Source organism: Atta colombica, unplaced genomic scaffold (genome assembly GCF_001594045.1).
Source record: "Atta colombica isolate Treedump-2 unplaced genomic scaffold, Acol1.0 scaffold88, whole genome shotgun sequence".
Classification (NCBI taxonomy): Eukaryota; Metazoa; Arthropoda; class Insecta; order Hymenoptera; family Formicidae; genus Atta; species Atta colombica.
In genome coordinates this window covers 1,176,166-1,200,586 of record NW_017259581.1, presented here as the reverse complement: position 1 = coordinate 1,200,586, position 24,421 = coordinate 1,176,166, and the positions used below count along the sequence as shown (strand labels likewise).

General features: G+C 32.7%; 3 protein-coding genes across 6 annotated transcripts in view; 1 reads left to right on the top strand and 2 right to left on the bottom strand.

The window, feature by feature from the left end:
* Nucleotides 1-2,179: 2,179 nt before the first annotated feature.
* Nucleotides 2,180-9,749, bottom strand: LOC108693136 (RNA-binding protein squid-like). Of its 2 annotated transcripts, XM_018201882.1 has the most exons (9): nucleotides 9,492-9,749; nucleotides 6,265-6,305; nucleotides 6,048-6,175; nucleotides 4,871-5,017; nucleotides 4,662-4,793; nucleotides 4,266-4,527; nucleotides 3,910-3,981; nucleotides 3,170-3,288; nucleotides 2,180-2,879 (listed from the first exon to the last, which is right to left on the bottom strand). In XM_018201882.1, exons 1-8 carry the CDS (start codon nucleotides 9,629-9,631, stop codon nucleotides 3,218-3,220), a joined length of 993 nt encoding a protein of 330 aa, XP_018057371.1. In that variant the 5' UTR covers nucleotides 9,632-9,749; the 3' UTR covers nucleotides 2,180-2,879; nucleotides 3,170-3,217. The 2 variants fall into 2 exon arrangements, with proteins under 2 accessions (XP_018057371.1, XP_018057372.1); XM_018201883.1 differs by lacking the exon at nucleotides 3,910-3,981.
* Nucleotides 9,750-10,455: 706 nt separating this feature from the next.
* On the top strand, nucleotides 10,456-13,638 carry LOC108693098 (alpha-protein kinase 1-like). 2 transcript variants are annotated; one of them, XM_018201798.1, is made up of 2 exons: nucleotides 10,456-10,648; nucleotides 11,998-13,638. In XM_018201798.1, the coding sequence occupies exons 1-2, from the start codon at nucleotides 10,572-10,574 to the stop codon at nucleotides 12,692-12,694; spliced, it is 774 nt and encodes a 257-aa protein (XP_018057287.1). In that variant the 5' UTR covers nucleotides 10,456-10,571; the 3' UTR covers nucleotides 12,695-13,638. The 2 variants fall into 2 exon arrangements, with proteins under 2 accessions (XP_018057287.1, XP_018057288.1); XM_018201799.1 differs by having other exon boundaries at nucleotides 10,579-10,648; nucleotides 12,005-13,638.
* A 4,038-nt stretch (nucleotides 13,639-17,676) lies between these two features.
* Nucleotides 17,677-24,421, bottom strand: part of LOC108693179 (TRPL translocation defect protein 14) — a 17,487-nt gene continuing 10,742 nt past the window's right edge. For both annotated transcript variants that reach the window (XM_018201993.1, XM_018201992.1), the window contains 6 exons: nucleotides 20,418-20,546; nucleotides 20,263-20,335; nucleotides 19,642-20,042; nucleotides 19,198-19,405; nucleotides 18,655-18,836; nucleotides 17,677-18,372 (listed from right to left, as the gene is read on the bottom strand). In XM_018201993.1, the coding sequence (XP_018057482.1) occupies nucleotides 18,044-18,372; nucleotides 18,655-18,836; nucleotides 19,198-19,405; nucleotides 19,642-20,042; nucleotides 20,263-20,335; nucleotides 20,418-20,546 (1,322 nt within the window). In that variant the 3' untranslated portion in view covers nucleotides 17,677-18,043. The remainder of the gene's footprint in view (nucleotides 18,373-18,654; nucleotides 18,837-19,197; nucleotides 19,406-19,641; nucleotides 20,043-20,262; nucleotides 20,336-20,417; nucleotides 20,547-24,421) is intronic.

The following is a 24,421-nucleotide window of genomic DNA, read 5'->3' as shown; positions in this document are numbered from 1 at the left end:
TATATATATATATATATTAAATGCTTCAACTTTGAAGTGGAATATTTCGATTTTTAATCCCGCTCCGAGTATTGAGTTTTAAAGCACATATGTTCAGGACACTAGAACAAATTTATTCTATAAGTTTCAGAAAAATCTAAAGAAAATGGATTTTTTTGGAGACCATCCTTAAGCGGAGAGCACAGACTCTTACATAACACATAAAATGAGGCATAAGAAAATCAATCAATCAGAATTCTTTATTTCACGGAAAGGAAGGAAATAAAACACTTTGATTGGTTCATTTTCTTATGTCTCATGTATTATGGATTAGGCGAGAGTCTGTGCTCCCCGCTTTAATCCTAAAATTCTAAAATTCAGCTAATAAGACTGCCAGTCTTAATTAATCCTAACTGAAATCTGTATTCCATATTGGTTAAATTTTAGGATTTTAGGATTAAGACCGAAGCATAACCCAGATAATGGTCTAGTTTCTACCAAGGATTTAATCCGGATCAGAATGTAAGAACCAACCAATTATAATTGAATATTCCTCTGTTACAGTTGAATGACAAGGGAATGCTCAACTGTAGTTGATTAATTCTTATATTCTGATCTGGTTTAAACCCTCGATAGAAACTAGGTCAATCTCATTGAAGCAATGAGAAATAACTAAGAACAAGCCGATGTAGAGTGTGCAGTCGAACTGCGTGCAAGTGCAAACAAAAGTGAACAAGTTTACTTGGTATTAACCAATTACATTATCAGTATTCTAGTAAATTTGCTCACTTTTGTAATTTTCACTTCGTTTCAAGATACAGAATCGATCTCCTGTAGTTTAATTACAGCTTTTGGCTGGTATTTATAAGCCACTATTTATAAAAAATAATTTATTTTTAAGGTCATCTTATGCATGGTCTATAATGGGCAGTAGTGGATTAAAGAGTAGGTATAAAAATCGGCCAACCATAAGTGAGAAAAATGTGAGAAAAACTACTGTTATTGCCCATTGTAAACCATTAAGTAATGTCTTAAGATACTAATACGGCTTCCTGATTGGTTTACGACATCTTAAGACTATACTTAAGATGAGCTTGAATATAAGAACAGACTGTGAACACTGACCATAGTCAGCCCTTATATTTAAGATGCTTTTAAGCATGATCTTGAGATGTTATAATCTAATTACATGTTGGTTTATAGGCTGATATCATGAATCAATTAGAAAGCTGTATTAGCACCTCAAGTCTAAAAAAAATGACTATGAATATCATCTGTATACTGAATATTCCGTTCTTATTTTTTAAGATCGTCTTAAGTGGCTTATAACATTTTAAGACTATGGTCAAAATCTCGCTAAATGTTTTGAAGCGTTTGATTAACCAATTAAAAGGAAGAATTTTATAAATTGATCAATCAAAAAACGCTCAAAATATTTGTAGCATCGCGTTGACCGTATGCTATCTCAAATATAAGGATCGATTATGAATATCGGTGATTGGCTTATAAGGCCTTATTTTAAAATTGTACTTAAGATAGTCTTAAATATAAGAACAGACTGAATCGTATTAGCAATTACTTTAGATGATGGTAAAATAAGGCTACGACTAACTGCCCTTGGAACAAATAAAAGATTTGTTCATGTTGCTTGAAATCTCTTAATTAAAATGTTTGCACTCAAAATAAGACAAATATATATTCAGACGTTAAAAAGAAAGTGAAATACTGAGTGTAAAAAGTGCTAGTAAACAAACCTGAATATATATTCGAGCGTTGAAAAAAGAAAAGTAAAAATTCTGAATGCAAACAGTGCAAGAAATAAATTTGTTCGTGTTATTTAAAATCCTCAAAAGTTTTTTACTTTCAAAAGTTTTGAAATATATAATCGAGTGTAAAGAAAGAGAAAGATGTTGAGTGAAAAAGATGTAAGCAACGCGAACAGATCTAATGCGAACAAAGGATAGAATGTATATCTTGAAATAAGACGAAAAAAATGAGCAGATATAAAAATATTTATAATTTCGTTGGTCAATAACTAGCGACTTTGCTCACTTTTATACTTTTCACTTCAAGCTACATAATCGATATAATTATGTTCAACACAAATTTTATTTCCTACCACTTCGCATGAAATTTTGACTGGAAAAACAATCGCGAAACAAGAATCAGAGTCTAAAATAGTTGAAAGACCAAATATTAATTTTTTTTTTAATTTAATTGTTTAATATCCAATAAAAATCGGTTCTAATTTGTTATTTCTCAGATAACAAAAAGTTAATATTTCTATCCGTGTCAATAAAATACTGCAGATTCGTTCGACAAATTAATTGTTTCATCATCACAAAAATAAACTTCCCGATCTCTAAGTGTAATGGGATAAGGTACTAGGTTTATATAAATGGGAATAATTCTGGATGCGCAATTCCTCAATAACGACGCATTTTTCTGACGAGGCACGTGTTGTCGTGCTTACATTGTATCTTTATACAACTATTCTTATTCCATTATCTATCATACGGCAACGTTACTTTTTTTTTGCAAGATTGTTATACTGTTGGATACTTCACTTTTGTTCGGTATTACATTCAAAAATCTGTCGGTGATTTTATATGCTTGCTTTTCTACCGTGAACATACTATTAAAAAGGAGAAAAAACGACATAAGCTCGCACTACAAACGGCAGAAAGGAAAGCATATAATCGCGGAATAATATAAATCGGAGTTAAATACAAAATGAAATCTCTACTGCTGTCGCCGGTCTCATGGTTTTCGGTGATTGATTTCGTAGCAGCAGTTGTCCACATTGTTGAAAAATTGTCGATATTCTTGCTAGGAGGAGCGCGACTTAATGGAATGATGATTGGACGAATGAAGAGATCGGTAGTAGTGAGGAAGAGTACCTGTGAAAAAAAATTAGTAGTCTACGTTGTGTATATGTATGCCGTGTATTTGTAAATTACAAATCAGGTTTTATGTAAAATATATATTCATTGACATCTGTCAACAAAAAGAGAGCTGAAGTAACAAAAACTAGGACATTTAATTTAAATTAATGTTCTACAAAAATATAATAAACATTGATAATGATTAATATTAACGAAGGTAAAACAACATTGAGAGAGTTTGCCGCTAGAAATATCTTAAAGCAACGACGCAAAAAAGATCAAGATTCGATTATGCGGCAACTCACCAGCGGTTACAACGCGAATTGCACAGCGTTCGCGAATGAGGATTTTCGTTAGTACGGCTGATGCCTCTGATTTTGGCGACCACCACCTCCTCTTTGTTTGCCACCATAGCCGGAGCCACCTGAAACAATGTCGACACTGTACCATTAATTTTTTTACCTTTATAGCATAAGTATGTAGCTACAAATATAATTGTACAAATTAATAACGTAGAACAGATCGAAACTCTTATAATATGACGCACGCACATCTCGATAAGAATACACTACGCTACTAACAACAATGAAGTACTACGAAAAAAGATATTACTACTGACAATAATGTAAGAACAAAGAGGCTACAGGCTAAGGTAGTAAGCTGCATACTACTCCATATCCTTCCTTTTGATATGCATCTCTCTAAGGTTCTAGTAATTTTTTCACCATCCTTTTTTTTGTTATTTTGATATACAACAATGATTAAGCAACACGAATTTGTAAGCAAAAATGACTAAAGCAAAGTAAATAAAGTTTTCTATTTTGACACTTCTACAATCAAAATTAATCGAAATTTAGATTATATTTATTAAATTGTATTATATTTATTAGATTGTAAGTTTGGGGATTAAATTGCTCTCATTGCAATCACAATGGGTTACAAGGATGGGTGCAATTCTAGCGGTGGTAAAGCTAAATGTAAAAGAGAGAAAGAGAGAGCAAAATAATGGGTAGTAAAATATATCAAGGAACGCTGTAATGCGTACCTTTACCGCGTACACCACCGCGCCCGCCCGCGTAGCCACCTTCGTAATTACCACCGCCATAGCCATAGCCATCTGCGTTTCATGAAACACATGGTACAATGGAGTCAGTATCCGCACGTACCATTGAGATTTCATTGCAAGAAGTAAAAAAAGAAAATATTAACATCGACTATACAAAAAAAAAACCAATTCGAATGAGAATTCTAGTCCTAGAAGAATGTTGCAAAGATACCCTCCGATCGCCAGGATACTGACCATTTCATTGACAGAAAGTACCCCACCCTGGGACATTACTTATAAATTCAAATTTAATTTACTATATATCTGCTATGTGAAAAAGAACAAAAGATAATCACCACCATATCCGCTGTAATCATAACCACCGTAACCTCCGTAACCGCCGCCGTAGTAATCGTATCCCCCGTAACCGTCGTACCCACCGCCGTAGCCACCTTGGCCGTAGCCACCGCCATAACCGCCTCCGTAGCCCTGTCCCCATCCACCTTGTCCTCCGAATCCGCGACCTCGACCGCCACGAGCTCCTCTTCCTCTACCCATCATTCCGCCACGCATTCCACCCATTCCATCCAATTTAGGTGTTGCCTTTTTTACATCCACCTGTTAAACAAGATCAAAATGGATCAAAAAAATTGTGTTTGTTGATTTCTGAATAATAAAAAAGTTGAATTTTAAATTTAATAACTCCTTTTTACTGTAGATAAAAATTCAATTTTACTGTAGATAAAACTTACAGCTTTCCCATTGATAGTCTGTTTGGGTGTCTTAAGAAGTTCGTTGACTACTTGCTCAGATTCAAATGTAATAAAGCAGAAACCTTTCCTTTGGTTCTTTGTCTTATCAAATGGCATCTCTACCTCGACAATCTGGAAGAGAAATGTGCAATAATTTCTTTTTCTTTCGACTTATTCTTTGTATTCGTTTCCAAGTAAAAAATATTTACGTTTCCAAATTGTGAGAAGAAGTTCTTGATGTCGTCATCAGACAATTCCGTTGAAAGACCACCGACGAAGATCTTTCCATGCCTAGCTTTCGCTTTCTTGGGGTCAACTTTTTTGTTGTTAATGACATGATCGCCAGCTGACATAATCTACAAGAAATTAGATTAAAAACAATAATATATATAAAACAATAAACATAATGTCAATCAGAGCCATGCACAAGGTGAAATATTATAATTAAATTTTATTAGTATAATATAATAATTATTATAAACGTTTCGGATCCATTTCAATATAACAAAAAAATTAATTACAGAAATAGAATTTAAAAATAGTCATCAAATAAAACAGAACGGGAGTAATCTGCGATCAGATGTAATGTAATTTCTTGCAAATGTAATTATGTTAAGCGTTTATTTATTGAATTTCCAAATTGATTTGAAGAGTATAAAATATAAAATATTAAAAATTATATACAATTTTAGAAGAGAATAGAGCTTTAATTCTGACAAATTGACTTACATGATTACGTCAAGGCAAGTCTTTCTGGTTCGCACTCAAGTGCGTGTGAAAGTCATGATAAAAATCATGATATATATAAACAAAAGTAAAGAGAGGGAAACATCAAGTCCTTGTAAATAAATTTAAATAGAGTGGATCAATAAATTCCGTGTCACTTTTAATGTTCAAACCGTTAATTCATTTATTAATAAAAATCATTTCTGAGGTCAATTTAAAAAAAAAAAATTTTCTTCGTCTAAAATTTTAACATTCTCCCAATTAAACTCATGAGAAAATTTTAGTCTGTGTTCAGTAATAAGAATATTGTGTTGTTTTCCAATTTATATTAACGAACACAAAAATCATAACAGTGTAATCATGGATTACTCCAGTTCAATTTTACGGTTTTATTTGACAACTACTTAGTATTGAATTCTATTTCTGTAATTAATTTCTTTGTTATATTGAAAAGGATCCGAAACGTCTATAATTATTGTATTATATTGATAGAATTTAATTAGACGCGTTCATTTTGTTCGACTCATCGGCATTATGTTTTACTGATTTATTTCTTTAGAGCCCTTCTATCTTTAATTTGTAATATATATATATTTTTTCTATATATATTCATAATACTTTTTTCATTTTAACAGATTAAAAAAAAATTTTTTCAATTACCTTATCGAGAGCTTCGGCCTTTGCAAAAACAATGAAGGCAAAACCTCTCGATCTTCCTGTGTTAGGATCTGTTTTAACATTAATACTCTCAATGTCACCATAAGTGCTAAAATGTTCCCTTAATTCCTCTGAAATAGATAAAAGATATTCGTGACAGATTTCCGGATAAAACACAATCTATCGACGATTGGAAATTATTAAATATAAGAATACTCACTGTCAGTAGTTTCCCAGCTCAAGCCACCGACAAATAATTTTCTGTAAACAATAAACAGAAATAAAAATTTTAAGCAAATGTAATTAGAGAATAATATGTTTGCCGCCCTAACTTTCAACCGCTATATCGCGGTGTTATGATAATTGTAGTAATATTATTTTAATTGAATTTATATAGGCACATAATATTAAAAAGTAAACGAAAGAGAGAAATAGGAATTGAATGTGCCTGTATCAATCATCCTGATTACTTCCGGTCAACCTGCAAAGCAATGGAACTAATTTATTTTACCAAAGAACAAAGATTTTTTAAGAGATATTAAACTAATTGCTTCTAATGAATTTAATATTGATTTAATGTCATTCCTGTGCAAATTAAAATTGTACTACAATTTAATAGAATGTAATTGATGGATGATCCATGATGCTATCTGGAAAAGGCACTGCAAAAAATTTTGTTGTATTTAACAAGTATGATAATAGCTATTTCTAATAGGGAATAGGAATTCCAATTGCAGCAATACACAATGTAGGTGTTGTCCTACATATAGATTTGGAAAAATAAACGTTCCTTGCGTATGAGACTAAACAAGATTCGTTATACTGATATGAATAAAAGGTAAAAGTTACAAAATACCATATTCCTAGAACAAATGAACTTTTATCAAGATAAATGTATGTTATTGTACAAATTACATATACAGTTGCTACGCGATAGCGTAGTAAAATTGAAGTTACGAAGAGTCGGCGGCTTTGCACACCACACAGCTCGATTTGAACACCATATATAACAAGTTTTATATAACAAGTGAACAAGTGAAAAGTATTAAAGGAAAAGTTTTAGAAAAAAAGTACATATGCATAAATATATTATATGTGTATATGTGTGAGTGTAGTAGAAAAAAACGCATCAAAAAAAGTAAAGTACTGTTACGATGATCCAAATAAGCTACAACTCCAGTTGAGATACTGCTGCCCCTAAAGAAAATACAAATAACTTCTCTAAAGTTACAATTAAATCCCGATTATTAATTGACCCAAATTAGTAGCATGTGGTAGATCGACTGCAACTCTATATTGGAAAGCTAAAAATTAATTTCCACATTACAACAGATTAAGATTGGTCACTGCACGATTTTGCTTTAAGTTCTTATCTCTTATTTTTTGTTATTTTTTTTATTGGAGTTCTTTTTAAACAATATTATTATGCATTACATCAGACACTTGTACATATAAGGATATTTTATCTTACAATTCGTCAAGAAGGCTTACATTACATACGACTGACTTGTCTTGAGTCTCGAGATACATTTTTCATACTTTTTTTTCACATTCAAATAACAAGCTGCAATATGTACACATTTTGCTGTTTTTATCTTTTCCTTAACTTTTTTCCCAGCGATGTTAAGTCTGTACTTATATATGTTTATTGAGATATATATATATATATATACATTATGTCGTTTTCATATCATCTATTGCTGATGATAAATACCATGGGTACCAGTCTCTCGCCGGTATCTGTTGTCAGGTCAGGTCACAGTTAGCCAGTTGCAAGCAGCCCGCCATAATCGCACTGGGACGTTTTAGCCACCTGCAGACCAAGTCACAGAAACTGCGTTAATGGCGTTCCGGAGCCTATTGGAGATGTTTGCATTGATCCTAGTGTCTCTGTGCATTTGCTCATGCCCAAATAATCCAAATATCACTCGAATCAGCGGAAATTACTCTACTCTGTATTATCCAGCAGGCAAGTGTGTGTCGCTGCGACACACGTATTTGATCTCAAGTAACATTTAACTCGATTTGACTCCAGGTACTTTCGTGTCGTGACGTAACATGATGGACTTGAGAACTCGATGCTCGACTGTTCACAATAATTCCGACCCCAAAGCTCATTCACGAAGCCTCACAGTTCAATTCAGAGAGATCCCACACAAGCATTGGACGGATTTGTCAATCGTTTTCGAGCAATTGACTAATCTGAATTTGACCGTAAACTGTACTGTGAATAAGGAAAGGATGACTCGTAACTTGTTCGAATGTGGATTTTCAAAATTATATTCTATAAAAAAAAATAGAAATACAAATACAAATGTCATTTCTTAGAGAGTATATTATAAGTAGATCTACATATACATACAAACTTTATCAATGATGAAATTGTGACTGCCCTCCATTAATTATAGGACTAGAAGAAAGTTTAAATCGGCTAAGTGAGAACAGAAAGAAAAAATTTACAAAAAAAGTTAGAAAGCTTGAAAAAAAAACAACAGATGGACACATACCTCATAATAAATAACACATGTGTAAAATTGTAATCACAGCATAGTAATGAATATAAAATTACATATTTACCTTATCTTTATTTGACTAAGCAATATATTTCAAACAGATTTACTACGAGTGCATAAGGTATCGGTAGGATGCAATAAAATTGTTCAATTGTATAAAAATTCACATTTTTTTTTTTAATATTTCTGTATATAAAAATATTTAACTTGTAAACAATTTCTTTGATAAATAGGGTACCGAGCTGCAAAGTGACGTCAGATCTGTCGTGCCCGCGTACTCTTTGCGTTTCAAACGACGCGAGCATTGAAGTGGAGCATTGAACGACGTTATCACGTAATGAAGAGGGGAAGAGGAGGAGGAAACAGAGAAGAAAGAAATAAAGCGGCAAAAAAAAATCAAACGTAAGTCAACAGAGTAAGTCTGAGAACAACGTGCGAAACATGCGACGCGAAGGAGTCTTTTTTGCTATCGAGTTGGCCGGTCGGTGCGACGCGACGCGAGAGAGAGAGAGAGAGAGAGAAAAAAAAGACGCGTCCGAGCTATCACAATAACGTAATTCCGCCGTATTCGCGAGGGACGCCGGGGAGCAAAAAGAAATGCATCGGCGAATGCGTCGCGGCGAAGCGATGCGAGATGATCGCGCGAGCGAGCGATCGGCGAGCGAAGGGCGACCGATGCGCGTGGATTACATTTCGTCTCAAATCGGCTCATCGCCATCTTGTCCGTGCCGTGTCGGAAGCGGGACCCGCCGCAAGAGACGCCGACTGAATTCGCGGGAAACCGCCTCGGCGGGACGCAAACGCCGATCGAAATCATTTACCATTACCGGGACTACCGAGGGACACTGGACGCCGCGAATTATGCCTGATCACGCGGCCGGATCTTACCGGAGTTTCTCAGTAGATTGATAAAGGAATATGGAAAAAGTCTTACCTGTCCTCCTGTGAATCCTGGCCATTCTCCACGGCGTCCCCGCCGCCACCGCCGGTACCACTCTCAGCCTCGCCGTTCTTCTCAAAATTTTGCTCCGCTACGTCATCACTGAAGTCCTTGTTCTCTTGCTGATCAGCCATTGTTTATAGTCGCGTTTTATGCACTCGTGTCAATGATACAAGGGAAGATCGAGAATACAGAAATTAATCACAATCGCACTTATATCGGAGGACGACTTCGGCGAGATGGATCCACGGCCAAGGGAAACGGAGTGAAGTGAGAGACAATAAATGAAATGCTCGCGTCAATTTTCGGAACGCCGAACCGACCTGCTCTCTGTCGGGAGAGACGCGAAAATCGTTGGACAAATTCGAATTTCGATCAATCGGAATCTGTCGAAGTTTAATATCGATGTTATGAAACTGTCAATTATAGCCATTCCTCTGAAGAATGGAATAATGTGATTGATCAGTTTCATACATCAATGTTAACTTCGATGTGAATCGAAACCATGTAAACATAAATTTTATAATTTATCAATTTATGCCTTAATTTGTAAGAATTGATTAATCACGGTCGAGGGAAATAACGACTATGATTAAGCGACTATGATAAAGGTTTAAAGCGTTTTTTGATTGGTTAATTTCTAAAATTCTTTCTTCTGATTGATCAATCAAAGCATTTGAAGCGAGACTTTGATCACAGCTAAAATTGATAAAATAATTAATTTTTACCATTTATTTAATATGAAAAAAAATTTATATTACGGACAATAATAATAATATTATATAATATAGCTAGGAATTTCACAATAAATACTTCCGCTATTAAATTAATTAGCAATTAGATTAGCGCACGTTGATACTTTCAACAAAATGGCTGACTCGCTTTTCCTCTTCAATTGGGAAGCGCGCCGTAAGATAACGCTACCAGCGCTGTCAAGAATTCGCCGATGAAGGTTTTGTTGATCCCCTCCCCTTCTCGTGGTCGGCATCTGGTCTCGCGCGATGATTAGATTAATTAGATCGTACGGTTAGAATTGTCTAGTTTGTAGGAATTGACTGACTTATATTTGTTATTATGGCTTCCTTGGTTGCGGATTACGGGACTTCTTCCGGTTCGGACGGCGAGACGGATGACAACGTTTCGGATAATGCGTAAGTTTGGGACGTTGCGTAAAAGCCGCCCTCCGAATTCCGATTGCATCCTACTTTCTTTTTTTTTCCGCAATCATTGAGTGCGCGGTTCCGCTCCAGTTTAATCTTCCGCGAAAAACACAATGCTGACAAACATTTCTGCCTAACGTGAGGCTGGCAGAATCTGTCACATTACAAAATGAGAATTGAATTTGACAGATCCTACAAACGCAAAACTTGACATATTGGATGCTTTCCATCAAAAGATGCAATTATCTAGTTTTTATTTATTTCTCACTTTCGTCAAATATCAAGCATATACTTATTTTACTTTGGGTTCAAAAAATGTATACTACTTCAGCTGTAGAAAACAGACCTATAATAACAAAGTGATAATTTCATTTTTATTAATATTGATAAATAATATGGATATTTACTTCTATCAATGTAGAATAATTTCAAGTTTAATTTCGAGTCAACCTATTTTTTACTTTCTTCTAATTCTAGAATAAGAATTAGTTATAGCGAATTCGATTTGACGCACTCAGTGCGTACTGGTGCATAGTAAAGTTATCGTACATAAAATAACATAAAGATATGTTTGTATAAATAAACATTATATATAAATATATAAATTGATTAAATCTTAAAATGATCTTATATATTTTATTATAATATTATTATAATAAAATACAATTATAATACTATTAGGTAAAAGATGTATTTCATAATTCGAAATATTTGCATTTCATTTTTATACTTAAATTAAATTAGTATATAATGGGTTTAATATGTACCAGTGCGTACTAGTGCTAATTGAATTTATTCATTAGAGAGAGATAGAGTAAAGAGATAGAGTTTAACCCAAGAGAAAAGTTAAAGTTAATCTACATTGATACAAATAAGCTGTAATTATTCACTGTGTCACACTGTGTTATCTTATATATGTTTATATATATTATGTTTAATAGATATCTCTTGCTGGAAATACCTATTTATTTTTTTGATACAATTCATATTCTTTGTTTTCTATTTCTTACTTTTTACAATTTTTTCTTATTTTTTTCCTTTTTTGCAACTGTTTTACTGATGTTTCTTGTCTCTTCTGAAACTTATTAACTTTTATTTCGAATCACAAAGAACAAAGAAACTGGATAAAAAATAAAAAGGCAAGAGGTAAAAAGTGATAATAGCAAGAAACAGGAAGTACATAATAGATCAGGCTTAAAGATTACACTTCTTAATATTATTGTCAATATTATTAATGAAAAAAAAGAATATTTTGCCAAGCATTCATTTGAGTTCGGCAACCGGTATATACATACAGAATATGGCTTGTTCTTTGTAATCTGATATTGCCTCACTGTTAGCTTTAAGGGTGTGGAGAAGATGGAATCAGACGGGGAGGATGAAGAAGAAGAGAACAACAAAGAGGAGAACAACAGGGATAATGATGGACACATAAGAATAACTGAAACAACAGCTTCCAAAGAAAAGCTTCCATTACCCACGCCAGATTTCAACAGCGCGTCCACGTTACTGAGGACTTCAGTATTCCTAAATCCATTTGTTGAGGCGGAGCGAGCAAAGAGCGCAATCCTGGAGAAGCATGTAAAGATGACGCCCACATTAGACGACACGAAGATGATAAACGGTCGCAAGATTTGCTGGAACTACCGGAAGGGTCGTTGCCGTTTCGGTCACAATTGTACTTTCGCCCATGACTCAGATCTGCATCGTAGCGCGGCCGAATTGGAGGCTCTACGAACGCCACAGGAAACGCTGGTCTGTCAAACTCGATATAATGGACAACAGCAGCAGCAGCAGCAGCAACAGCAACAACAGCAGCAGCAGCAACAACAGCAGCAGCAGCAGCAGCAACAGCAGCAGCAGGTACTGCCGCTCGTGAACGACGACGAGAATGAAATAGATCAAGAGAATAATCAGACAGCGAACAGAAAGCGTAAGAAAAGACCCGGCCTGTGCCAACTGTTGCTTCCGAGTAAGAAAGTCTATAAGCAGTTTAAAGCGCAACAACAACAGCAACAACAAACCAAAACTAGATGAATACTATTTCTTTATTTGATATAGTAATAGGTTGATAAAATTGTCTTCTAACCGAGTCGTTGTATATTTTTTGCGAATCGGAAAATACGCGCAATATCTTTCCGAAATATTAAACAGATCTTGCGGACGCTTTTAATAAACAAAAATTATGAAGGAAATTTGGCAAGAAATTGTGAGAAAGTAAAAATTATAGGAGAAAAGATCATAGCGAATAATTTTAAATTCATTCGTATATTACTCTTTTGAGAATCGAATTTTCTTCTATCAAAAAACAAAATGAAATCCATTAGCGTATAATGAGATTAACCGAGATCTTGCACATATCTCGTCTAAGGTCTAGCTTAATATTTAAAAGATTGCGCGAACAAAAAAAATTGTTAGATATATAAAGGAAAAAGAAAAAATTCCGACTTATGCTTCCAATATGAAGAAACATATGATGTGTAGAATAGGAACTTTTAATTAAGAGAAACTTTTGTCTCATATAAATTCGCAAAAGACTATTCAATATGTGCACAAAACAGGTGCATGCTGCCTTCTTAAGATTCATCTTTTGTAACGCAATGAACGCATAAATCATGTCTTCTTGTTATTTCGTTTTCTCATGTTTATCATCTTTAGCTAATTATTTACTAAATATTTGATAATACTGTTTGTGAGAATACCAAATAATATTTTACGATTGAATTCATACATAGAGTATGTAATATAATGAATCCGACCGAAATCACATTTTTACTTCCGGCCGAAAACGAAAACGAATATTCGGTTGTCATTCAATTTCGGCCAAAAACGAAATCGAAATCAAAGCTTAGATAAGTAATTTTTCTTATTACAAGAAAAAGTGAGAAAGAAAAGCTAACGGAGTTACATTATTTTTCAGTCGGAGTCGAAATCGACATTTTTTTTTTAATTAATTTAATAGAGACCGTATTGATTTTCAGAAATCATGACAAATTTATGTACTCTTTAAAAAACAAGATTTTATTAAAATATCTAACTATAATAATATAATAATATTGTCTCTTTTAAAGAAATCAAATCAATTATTATTATTAGGATCATATCAAAGCTTGTTTTAAGCTCAAATTGTCTTAAGCTTAATCAACGAATTTATAATTAAAATCAAATAATTGTTTTTTGAACACTCACCGGCACGTTGCAACTTATACAATTTCAGTTTATCCACCGAATTTTTCTCTTAATTTCGGCCAAAACCGAAACCCTGATTTTTGTCCGAAATTGACCGAAATCGAAATCGAAATTTCGTCGGACTGTCATGATATTTGACGAATTAGGAATACATCCCGCTTTCCAGATTCTTTATACCCACATGCGAAGAAATCCTACATACCTAACACAATAGTACTTCCATGCGTTTTTGTAAATTTAGGAATAATCCAAGCGCAATTGCTCGATTATATCCCTCTTTTTTATAAGATAAATCTTTACTTTACATTTCCTTACATTGCGATCGATGAGACAAATCGATACTCTTAAATCAGATATAATTACAACGTGTAGATATTGTGAATGATGGAAAAGTTAGTTTAGTAATACATTAATCTTTTTAAAGAAGTAATTGCGATAATAGATCGAAACAAAATAGAAGGATCGTAACAAACTAAATGTTTACTTTCCACTCTAAGGGCAAGTCCACAACTTTGCTTTAAGAGGCCATAAACCGTAAGCTAAATTGTAAATGACGGTATATTACCCACAGAGCTTAAACTTTTAGGCCATAAGAATAGGATTTTGCTCTATTCAATCTAATGGTTAAAGTTTAAAGACTGCGCAAAAACAGTCTAAAGATAGAAATTGTCACTTAATTTCTTTCGACTTATGATTTAAGACCTCTTAAAGCAAAGATTGTAGACCAAGACTAAGTGGTTAAACAGTGTTTTACTAATATGTTAATTGTCTGTTGGAAAAAAGGATAATAATAAATAATTACGATAATAGATCAAAATAAGAGAAACAGTGTAGAAAACTAAGAGATTATCCTAACTGTAACTCGAAAAAAAGAGGCTCCTCCTTTGTGAGGATTTCTAACAGGTTGCCAATAAATGATTCAGCTGTGCTGAAACAATGTCTTGCTTAATTCGTATTTTCTTCTAATACCTAATATATTAATAAAATATATAATAACGCATAAATACCTTTAAAAGACTGCTACAGCAAAAGGCAAATATTTAAAGTTTATCTTAATTATTTAATTAAGATTTAATAATTGTTTAATAATTATTTAATTAAATAAAGAAAAAATAAATAAAAACGTAAAAATAAATCTTTAAAATTTTTCATTCAATCATTATTTTAAAATATATCTTTAATCACAAGCCATCCTAAATGGAATGTTATTTAGAGATGTTAAGTAGAAGAAATAACTATAGAATTAAAGTGAAAATTAACTTTTCATTTAAAAGAAAGAGTTTCTCTTGAAATGTTTTAAATAGTTTTAATAGATTTAGCATGGTTGAGACATAAGACATGATAGGCACGTGACATTGTTTTATTAGATGCTTATGGGTACAACGTTCTGTTCTTCAGATTCATTATCTAAACGTAAACTGAGTGCGTATTGATAATTCACCGTTGTATCATCGAATGAAAATATAGACTTTCGTGTTTTTATACATATATATTTTTTATAATATATACATATATATATTTCTCTTTATTTCCGCGAATGAATGTTTCACAGGCACTTCATCTCTAAACAGTAGCAAAAATTTGTGAATGATTACTTTGGCGTGTAGAAAATGCGAAAGCGACACATATGGATAAGCGTCATCGCAAAATTCATCACCAAGTTTTAGGGTCACGAGTAAAATATACAGGATCTCGTAAGTTATACTTTTCTATCATCATCTTTTTTCCAATAAATCTCTTGTCCCACTGTTTGTGAGATCTCTCGCAATTACATCGACAACACATATTACAATTAATCACAAAAATAATAGATTCAAAAATAATTGCGCCACATTATATACAATTAACTTAATTACTTCTATAGGCAAGAACACCTATTAAGTACTGATATATTCAATCGTTAAGAATTCGCCATGATTACAACAATAAGTTGTTCTATATCATTGCCATATTTTTTGAGTGAGTTATCAGATTACAATTTTATCTAAAGACTTAGGGATTCCTATATACTAAAAAATATATACAAATCTCTCAGAAAGCTTGAGAATACTCTATAAAAAAAGCTTTGGTTTGCTCGACAATAAAAAAGAATTCATTCTCATATTAATTGCTCGAAAATATTTCAAATACAGCCTTGTACTATCTTCAATCCTCTCTTAGTCAGGAAACTTTATAAATTTTCAATTTTCTTGTATAAAAATCGAAAATTCAGAAAAATTTAATTTAAAAAAATAAAATGTGTGTGTGTGTGTGTGTGTGTGTGTATGTGTGTGTGTGTTGTGTGTGTGTGTGTGTGTGTGTGTAGGATAGCTTTTTAAAAATAGTAGTAAAAGAAACATTGGATAACGCCTTAAAAAGTGTTATACAAGTTTCAATCTTTCCTTCCAATTAAAAAAAAACTATTATTCTCTGTAATCAAACGAGTTAATTTTACTCTAAAGATTTTAGAAATTCACAATTTCTTAATTAGAAGATAAAAATATTATGCGAGGAATTTTGTTCTCTAAAGTTGCCGCAGTTGAATTCGTGCTTCAAGAATTTTGCAAAATATCTCGATGTTAATTTTTTTTCTAGTACATACACACATTGTCAGAAATGTCTAGTCGTCTGAATTTGTAGGAGTATTGAGGTAAATAATTATGTCACATTATATATATATTATTATTTACACATTATATATATATATATGCTGTGAGAAAAGAAAAATATGAAAAATTATGTAAAAAATTATGTAAATTAATTTTTCAATTACTTTTTTTATTAACTTAACTTTTAATTCAAATTTCATTACGGATCTTTATATCTTAACTAAGTTAAATTTGCCAGGCTTAACTTTAACTTTAACTTAGTTTTAAAAAAAGTTGTCTTACCCAATCCTGCTTATAAATTATTAAGTTTAGTTTCAGTTTAATTTGAATTTAGTTTAATTTTAATTAAGTTTACAATTATCGTTTTTCAAATAACCATTAATCATAATGTATGAATATTTTTAAAAGAAAGTGCAACTTAAACATGTCTCGATATTCCTGCAAATACAAATGGCTAGGCATTTCTAACGGCATATGTACATGTAGAAATTTATGCAAGTGCTAAAGATCTGATAGCTCACTTTGATAGCTCAATTTAAAACTTCGCTTTTAAATTTCGACATTGCAGTACTGTATCAGCTATGTATCGCAAAATATTACACTGTTGGAACATAAATTTTTGACATCTTTTGTAACTTTTTTTGACATTAAGTACGTTACAGAGATATTTAACATATCTAACATATTTGAATTCCTTGTCATCTCAGAAATTTTGCGATAGTTTCAAGAGACTTTTCCAATAATTTCTTAGGATATATGGCCCGATAACATTGTTTTTTTAAATGATATTTCTCTTTTATTTCACGTTCTCAAAACGCTGATTTTTTGTAATACGATACGCACATTTCTCTATCACAATCATTCTTCCGAGCTTCCAAAAGTTGTTGGACAATATTTGAAGCATATGAAGAGTAACTAGAGTAAAGTAAAGCAAAGTACAAATACTTGGTGCATCAATGCACATCGCTTATTCAGTGGAGCTGTATTGAAAACTTGCTAGTACCTCGTTTCATCAATGTCGCGTAACTTTAACTTTTGTTCAATTCATCTTTAATTCCTCTTTAGTTTATCTTTTATCTCCTCTTTCCTATATAAACTCAAAAAGAAATGATATGAGAAGTGATGAAACTTATCAATTACACGAAGGACGAAAGTGATTTCAATCAACATTTCCTACAAATATTATTTTTTCATCTAAAATTTTAGAGATTTTTTAAAATTGTAAGAAAATGTTAGGAGAGAATGAAAAATGTATTATTTAAAAATCTGTTAAATATCTTAAGATTTTCTGAAATTTCGTTTAAATTTCGTCATACATTCTTGAAAGATTTACGTTGGATCCTAATTCGGATTCAAATTTAATCGACGTTGACGAAACTTGGCCATAAGACCCTCCACGAAAATTCCTTAAGTACGACACGCAAGTTTGATTAAAAAATAGATATTATCTGTGTGAAATTTTAGAAGTCTATCGCACTAGCAGTTATTTACTCAGTATTAATTCATAAGATTCGCATTGATACTGAATTTAAGTCCCCGTTACAATTCAGAATTGTTTGCGAATTACTTATTAAGAGATTTTATTGTTTCTTTAATTTTTCGTATATCCTTAAAATCTATTATCAAATCCATTCTTCTGCAATTTATCGACTTTTAATTCTCGCAAACTTTCGTCGGGCCTCATGGTTGAATCGCCATTGCGAATTTCTGGTTCTTGGCCATCGCCATTTATGTTACATCGCTCGGCAAACGTCGCCTTACCGTTGGTCAAACCATTTCGGGCGCCATTGACGCTCTTGTTAACGATCGTCTGTTGATAACAGTTTATAATCGGACTCAATGTGCTACCAGCTTTGCAATCGATTCCGTTGCTTTGTATCATGGTCGTTAGACTCTTCGAAATCGGGATATCTTGATTGTCTGCCAATTGCATAGTGCCTGCAAAATGTCAAGCGCTATTCGTTTACATTCAGATACAGCAGTTTCTATCATTAGTAATCTCAGATAGTTACTATTTAATGCGGTTGAACTACATGAAGCTCGAATAGCCGAAAAAATTTATATCATCGAACCACGTTTTTCTATGTTTATATACTATAGGTATATAAGAAATAAACTTTTCTAATAAGATCAGTAATAGATGATACAAAAATGAATGTACTTATGTAACAAAATAAATAGATTTTTTAGTTACAGGATGTAAGTACGTCAATACAATACCATGCAAGTTATGGCAGTATTTATTAGTACTGTTCCATTCTTCGAGTAAGCTGAGGTTGAACATGCTGTAGTCTGGATTACCGGTGACTTCCTTCTCGATTATGAGGAATTGAGGCAAAATGTTTTTCAACTTATCAGCTGTCAACGCTGTGTACGTTTCGAGTAACATTAAGCCTCGACATCTGTAAAGTATGCAAGAGTTATATTATTTAAAGCGATATTAAAGCGATATTAGAGACATATTGTTTTTTCTTCTCTTCCGATAAAGAAATAGATAAGAATAAGTACGTAAGAATGAAGCAAGGGTCTTAGTAGAAGCGAAAAAGATGCGCCTTTTAAAAATTAAATATTTAAATATTTAATTTGAATCTTGAATTAATTATATAATCGAAATATTTCTCGAGATATATTTCGTATGCACACGCTATTGCGACAAGTATAAAAAGATCAATCATGTAAGATATTTTGGATTTACTAAGTTCGTTTTTTTATTACTTTTAATTCAATGTTTTAATTCATTCAGTGTTGAGAATGTTGTATTACCTGGGATGCGCCGGTTCTCTGTATATGTCTAATTGAAAATACTGATTGTTGATTAGAAAGCAACGACGACGTTTGAAGATAGTGAAATGCGAGTCATCGCGCTGGGCCAACATATTCAGGTAGTCTCGATGCGTCAGCTGGGTCTTCACCTCGATTACTTGGCCGCATATTTTTGGTCGACGAATTGTGTGAATGTATGACCAGTGACCTTTTATAAAGAATAGAAAATTCAAATTGTATCATCACTCGAATCTTCATTCAATGTAGAAAAGTAAAATGTGACAATGATGCGATATTAATTCAAAGATTCTTACAAAAACTTATCAAATTTTCCCATGATAATGATGAATAAACTTTTCTCTTTCAAGTGATAATATTTTTTATGAACAATTGGATCACTAAAGGGAGCAAGAGCTTTTTATCGATCGCAAGGTGATGATTTACCTTTCTGACCGCGCTTGCGTAAACGGGCCTGCATCTTGGGATTGTTGCTCTGGAGGTAATTATGCACGACATCGAAATCCTGAAAAGGCGGGAACTCGCTATCCACCGGCAGTGGCGCTGTCACGAGGAACTTGACCTTGCGGCTGCTGGCGCGTAACCGGTCACCGGTGTCGATGCCCAGTTTCTGGCAGACACATTCGATCATCCGGCAGATTTTTGACTCGAAATCCTGCGAGTTATCGATGACATCAAAGTATGGATGACCGACCCAGGCAGCTGCAGCTTTGTAATCGAGTTCGCGAGCAAGTTCGACACCTTCGGAGCGACACGCGTGTTCCTCTGTGGAGTAGAATTCCTCGGCGCCGTTTGCGGCCGAAACCATGTGGATGATTTGGTTATACCTGATCAATACGGGAGAAAAAATGAATTGTTTTATGGTGAAAATATTAAATAAATTATCAGCAGAGTAAAATATAATACAAATATAATACAAATATACAAATAGAACCTGCAATATTATTAAAAAGCATGAGAAGATTAATTTATTAATTTTCATATCAGTCCCAGAAACAAAGACGAGTGATGAATTTATAAACTTTCTTGTATCTTTAATTTCAATACCTGTTGTCTCTTAGTTCGACGTTGTTCCATCCGTTTGATGCCATCATAAGCTCCCATTTATCTTTTGAAATGACTGCAAAATTTTTCTCATTAATTTTTCACTACTGAGAAAATTTTTCTAATTAAATCAATTCTTTTTAAAGATTTGTACTAACAGGCGGAGGCATCCATTGCACCGCGATCACAGATGATCAGGCAATTCCTCGAACAACTCTCACCCAGTTGAAAGAAAGTATTCTCGATTTGTATCATCGTGCGCAAAAGATTTTCCTGAAATTTGAATGCTGCAACATACGTAGAAAATGCAGTATTATACAATGAATGTTTTCCCTCAAATTGTTATATGCAAAGGACGATTCAGCGATACTTGAAGCGCTAGCCTGAATAATCGCGTCATTTATCTCGATAAAGAAGATCTGAAATTTTAAGGAAGATAAGCCTTAGCTCGATAAACTTCTTTAAATATTTTTACAACGAGTATACTAATCAGGTTGTCTAAAAGATAATGATAAGATAAAATTTTCTATAGTTAGAGGTTTTATTGATCCTTGGATAAGACACTTTTGAAGCGAGATTCTAGCGAGACAAGCGGATCCTTGTTCGTTAAAATATGAAAACAAAATTCGCGACTTTTTTTAATCGATATTTTTTATATTTACATATTTAATAGATCTTTGATTCTGTCTATATTATTTTGTCAACTTTGAAAAAGGCAAGAATTTATCTTGGATAATTTCATTTCACAATTGACCGATGAAGAGATTTGGCTTATTTTAGAATAGAAAATGCGCGAGGATTCGTCTCTCATTAGCGAATTTTAGATTGCCTTACATTCCATTCAAGGCTGAGACACAATGAAGTGTAAAAATTAAAATGTAAGAAATAGGGAATATAAAAGATTTCGACGATTTGCAGAATTGAATATGTATATAAATTCTGAAATATTTAAGCACTAAGATTCACTGTGACCAAAAATAGGTTTAGTTTTCTTAATTGATAAAATATGTATAATATTGCCGACACGCATAACTACCAGAAGCGATCGATAACCAGGAAGATGCGGCTACGGGATAAAATAAGCTCCTACGTCTACTAGGCAGCATGAAAAAGTGTGTCGATATTATAATCGACTTGTTAATTAGCAAATTAAAAAAGTGTTAATAGAAAAATTAATTTTATAAAATTCTGCGCATAGATAAAAAATTATTTAATTTTACTTTAACAATCGGAAATTATTTCGCACACTTGAAAGAAACTCTTTTGATTTTCATTTCATCATGTCAATATCATTGGGCGTGTTACTCTTCAGCTTACAATTCTTCGAAAAGGATTAAATTAATTTTTTGAAGAATAAATTTCAATACTAATAGATAAACAAAGAATTTAACGCTAATAAATAATCATATTTCTCGCACATAAATAAAAATTAATTGAATGTTGAACAACTTTAAATGCTTCGACCTCGCATTAAATCATCTTTAGTGAAACGCTAATCAAAATATTTTTTTCTTTAAGAAGAATAAAAAAATGATTGCTGCAATAAATTCTATTTTATATACTAGGTGCTAAAGACGATTAATTTTAACAAATGAGGAGCAGACTTTCAAAATGCGTTTTGTTCAAATTTCATTTTTTTTTTAATTAGAGGTGGCATAACGTTTAGTGTTAAATGTTCCATTATAAGCTACTCTGAGATATTCAGAAATTTTTTCATTGTTAATTTAAGTCTATTCTATAATATGCTTTTTGTTTCTTGTTTCTTCTTTTTATCTATTTTTTATATCTTGTCTTTTTGCTTCTTATCCTGTTTTTCGGTTTCTGTCGCCTGAGATAAAAGTTAAGAAACTTAACTTAAATACAGAAGAAACAAGAAATACAATTGTCGATAAAATGGTTGCAAAGGAGAATAAAATAAAAAGGAGAATAAAAACAAAAAACAGAAAACAAAGAGCATATTATAGAATAGGTTTTACATGCTGAAAAAACATATACATTTGGAAGTGCATTATGTTTTTTAACTAGAGACAAATAAAATACATTTATTTAATATTTCACATATTACTACTGATTGGATATTATTATTTTCTGCAAAGTGCATAATTTTCTTGTGTGTGTAATTTCTTTCTTTCTCGTTTTCTGAAAATTATAAATTTTGAACAAAATGTATTTCGAAAATTCTGCTCCTCAAATATTCTTTAAAGCAAGACATTGAAAAATTGATGAAAAATACAATTTTGATTATCTTAAAAAGAGCTCAAATATTTTTAAACCAATTGCCTTCCTTATTCTTGTTCTTATACTGTATTACATCGTGTCTCAGGCCATATATTCTAGCGCGCTAATTCGGACTCACCCACACCAGAATCGATCTCCAAAATCTCCGGCCATCTCACTTTGCCTTCGTTCCTATGATCTAGATGAGAGGATCTCGCGTGCAAGGAATACGGGCTCTCCGCTAGAATCAACCTTGATCTTGGCCTCGCGTCGTCTTATATTAAAACTTGGAAACTCGAATTGAAAAGAATATCATGCTTCTCGCTTTTGCACCCGATGATCAAATCGCGAAAGAAATAAGACTCATTGAAAGGAAGACTGATGAAAGAAGTCTCGCTAGATGAAGATACGAATTAAACTTTTGAACCATCGAAGTTTGAAATTCTTCGATTGTTCTCGATTTCTGTACAATTTTCCTTTTTAACGAAATTAAATGAAATTTTTTCTCTTTTGCGCAAGTATAGCAGACTAGTGTCAAGAATCTAATATCGTTGACAATAAGAAGAAAGAAAACACGCGGATCATATTACCGCACTCGAGTTTCGCCAACAACATCGTTTTTTTTATCTTTTTCTTTTCTGACTGACGAAAAAGAATTCCTTCGCAAAAGAATAGCACAATAACAAATGACGAGAAGTAAAGGTGGTAACAATTCAGTTTTTTCTTTCAATTTGTCGCGAACATCGTAAACGCACACGTACGTTCTTTCAATTAACTACGGTCTGTGAGGAATCAAAAGAGTTGAAAAGTTGAAGCTTTTAGAGCTTCAAAAAGTGCTAATCCATCGTGATGAAATTTAAAATACAAATGCAAGCAATGTTGAAAAAAATGTCTGGTTGGATTAATTGAAAAGTAGACGAGAGAGAGAACTAGAATTTTCTATTAAATCCACTAGAATTTTTAAGTTAAGATAATTAGAATTCTGATTGATATAATCAGAATTTTTCAACCAGATATTTTTCTCAGTGTAAACTAAAGTCATGAATTTCTAACTTTTTTTATTTCTGCAAATTTATTATCCACTCGATAAATATTTTACAAAAACTGTCATATGTTTTTGATAAAAGAATCTAAAAAAAGCAGAACAAATTATCAGAATGACGTCAAAATCAGCATTTTGCAGTCATTTGTAATTCACTTTAACGTCATTCTGACATTATCGTGATTTGTTCCTCTTGGTAATCGCGTCATTTTAATATATATGATTAATTTCCAAGTAGCAAGCTGACGTTATTTTTTCGTTAATTTTTTGTCAAAATAGCGTCAAATGTTATCCAAATAATGACAAATAATCTCAATTTGCTACCTAGAATGTCTCGTAAATTATCTCCAGCTCAATTTTATTGACGTGATTAAACGTTCTATATATAGCTTTTATAATTGTATAATGGAAAAGATAATGCAAACCAAAGTAAATTTGATATACATGACATACAAGCTAAAACGTAAGCGGAGGAAGCCTGATATTCATGTTCGTTCATTTCCGTTCAAGGGCGAGCTGATTAAAGTCACACGATCGTCTTACGTAAGGGCGAATGAACACAATTTCGAACAGACACGATCACCGACGTAGCAACATTTATTATCTTATCTCAATATAACGCAAACCAGTCTCGATGGGGTGGGACGTTTTATGAATTCATCAAATAAAAAAGAAGTGTGCATCGACAACTCGGCCAAGCGCACACAATACGTTCTGCGCGAAGTTATTTGCGAGAGAAATATAATGGTGCAAGAGAGATTAAAAATAGAACGGGAGACTGAAAGGTGGACCAATTGACAAGGCGAGACGTAAAACGGACGAAGCAATAAGTAATGAAATTTCGCGTGACGATCAGTCAGTGTGAACAAAGTCCATCACACACTACACTATTAGATATATATC

Coding starts and splice junctions, on each gene's coding strand:
- LOC108693098 (XM_018201798.1), top strand. CDS start 10,572: ATGGCTTCCTTGGTTGCGGATTACGGGACTTCTTCCGGTTCGGACGGC. Junction 10,649..11,997: donor GACAACGTTTCGGATAATGC/GTAAGTTTGGGA, acceptor CCTCACTGTTAG/CTTTAAGGGTGTGGAGAAGA.
- LOC108693136 (XM_018201882.1), bottom strand. CDS start 9,631: ATGGCTGATCAGCAAGAGAACAAGGACTTCAGTGATGACGTAGCGGAG. Junction 5,018..6,047: donor AGGCCGAAGCTCTCGATAAG/GTAATTGAAAAA, acceptor AATTTCTTGTAG/ATTATGTCAGCTGGCGATCA. Junction 3,289..3,909: donor CGGTGGTGTACGCGGTAAAG/GTACGCATTACA, acceptor ACATTGTTTCAG/GTGGCTCCGGCTATGGTGGC.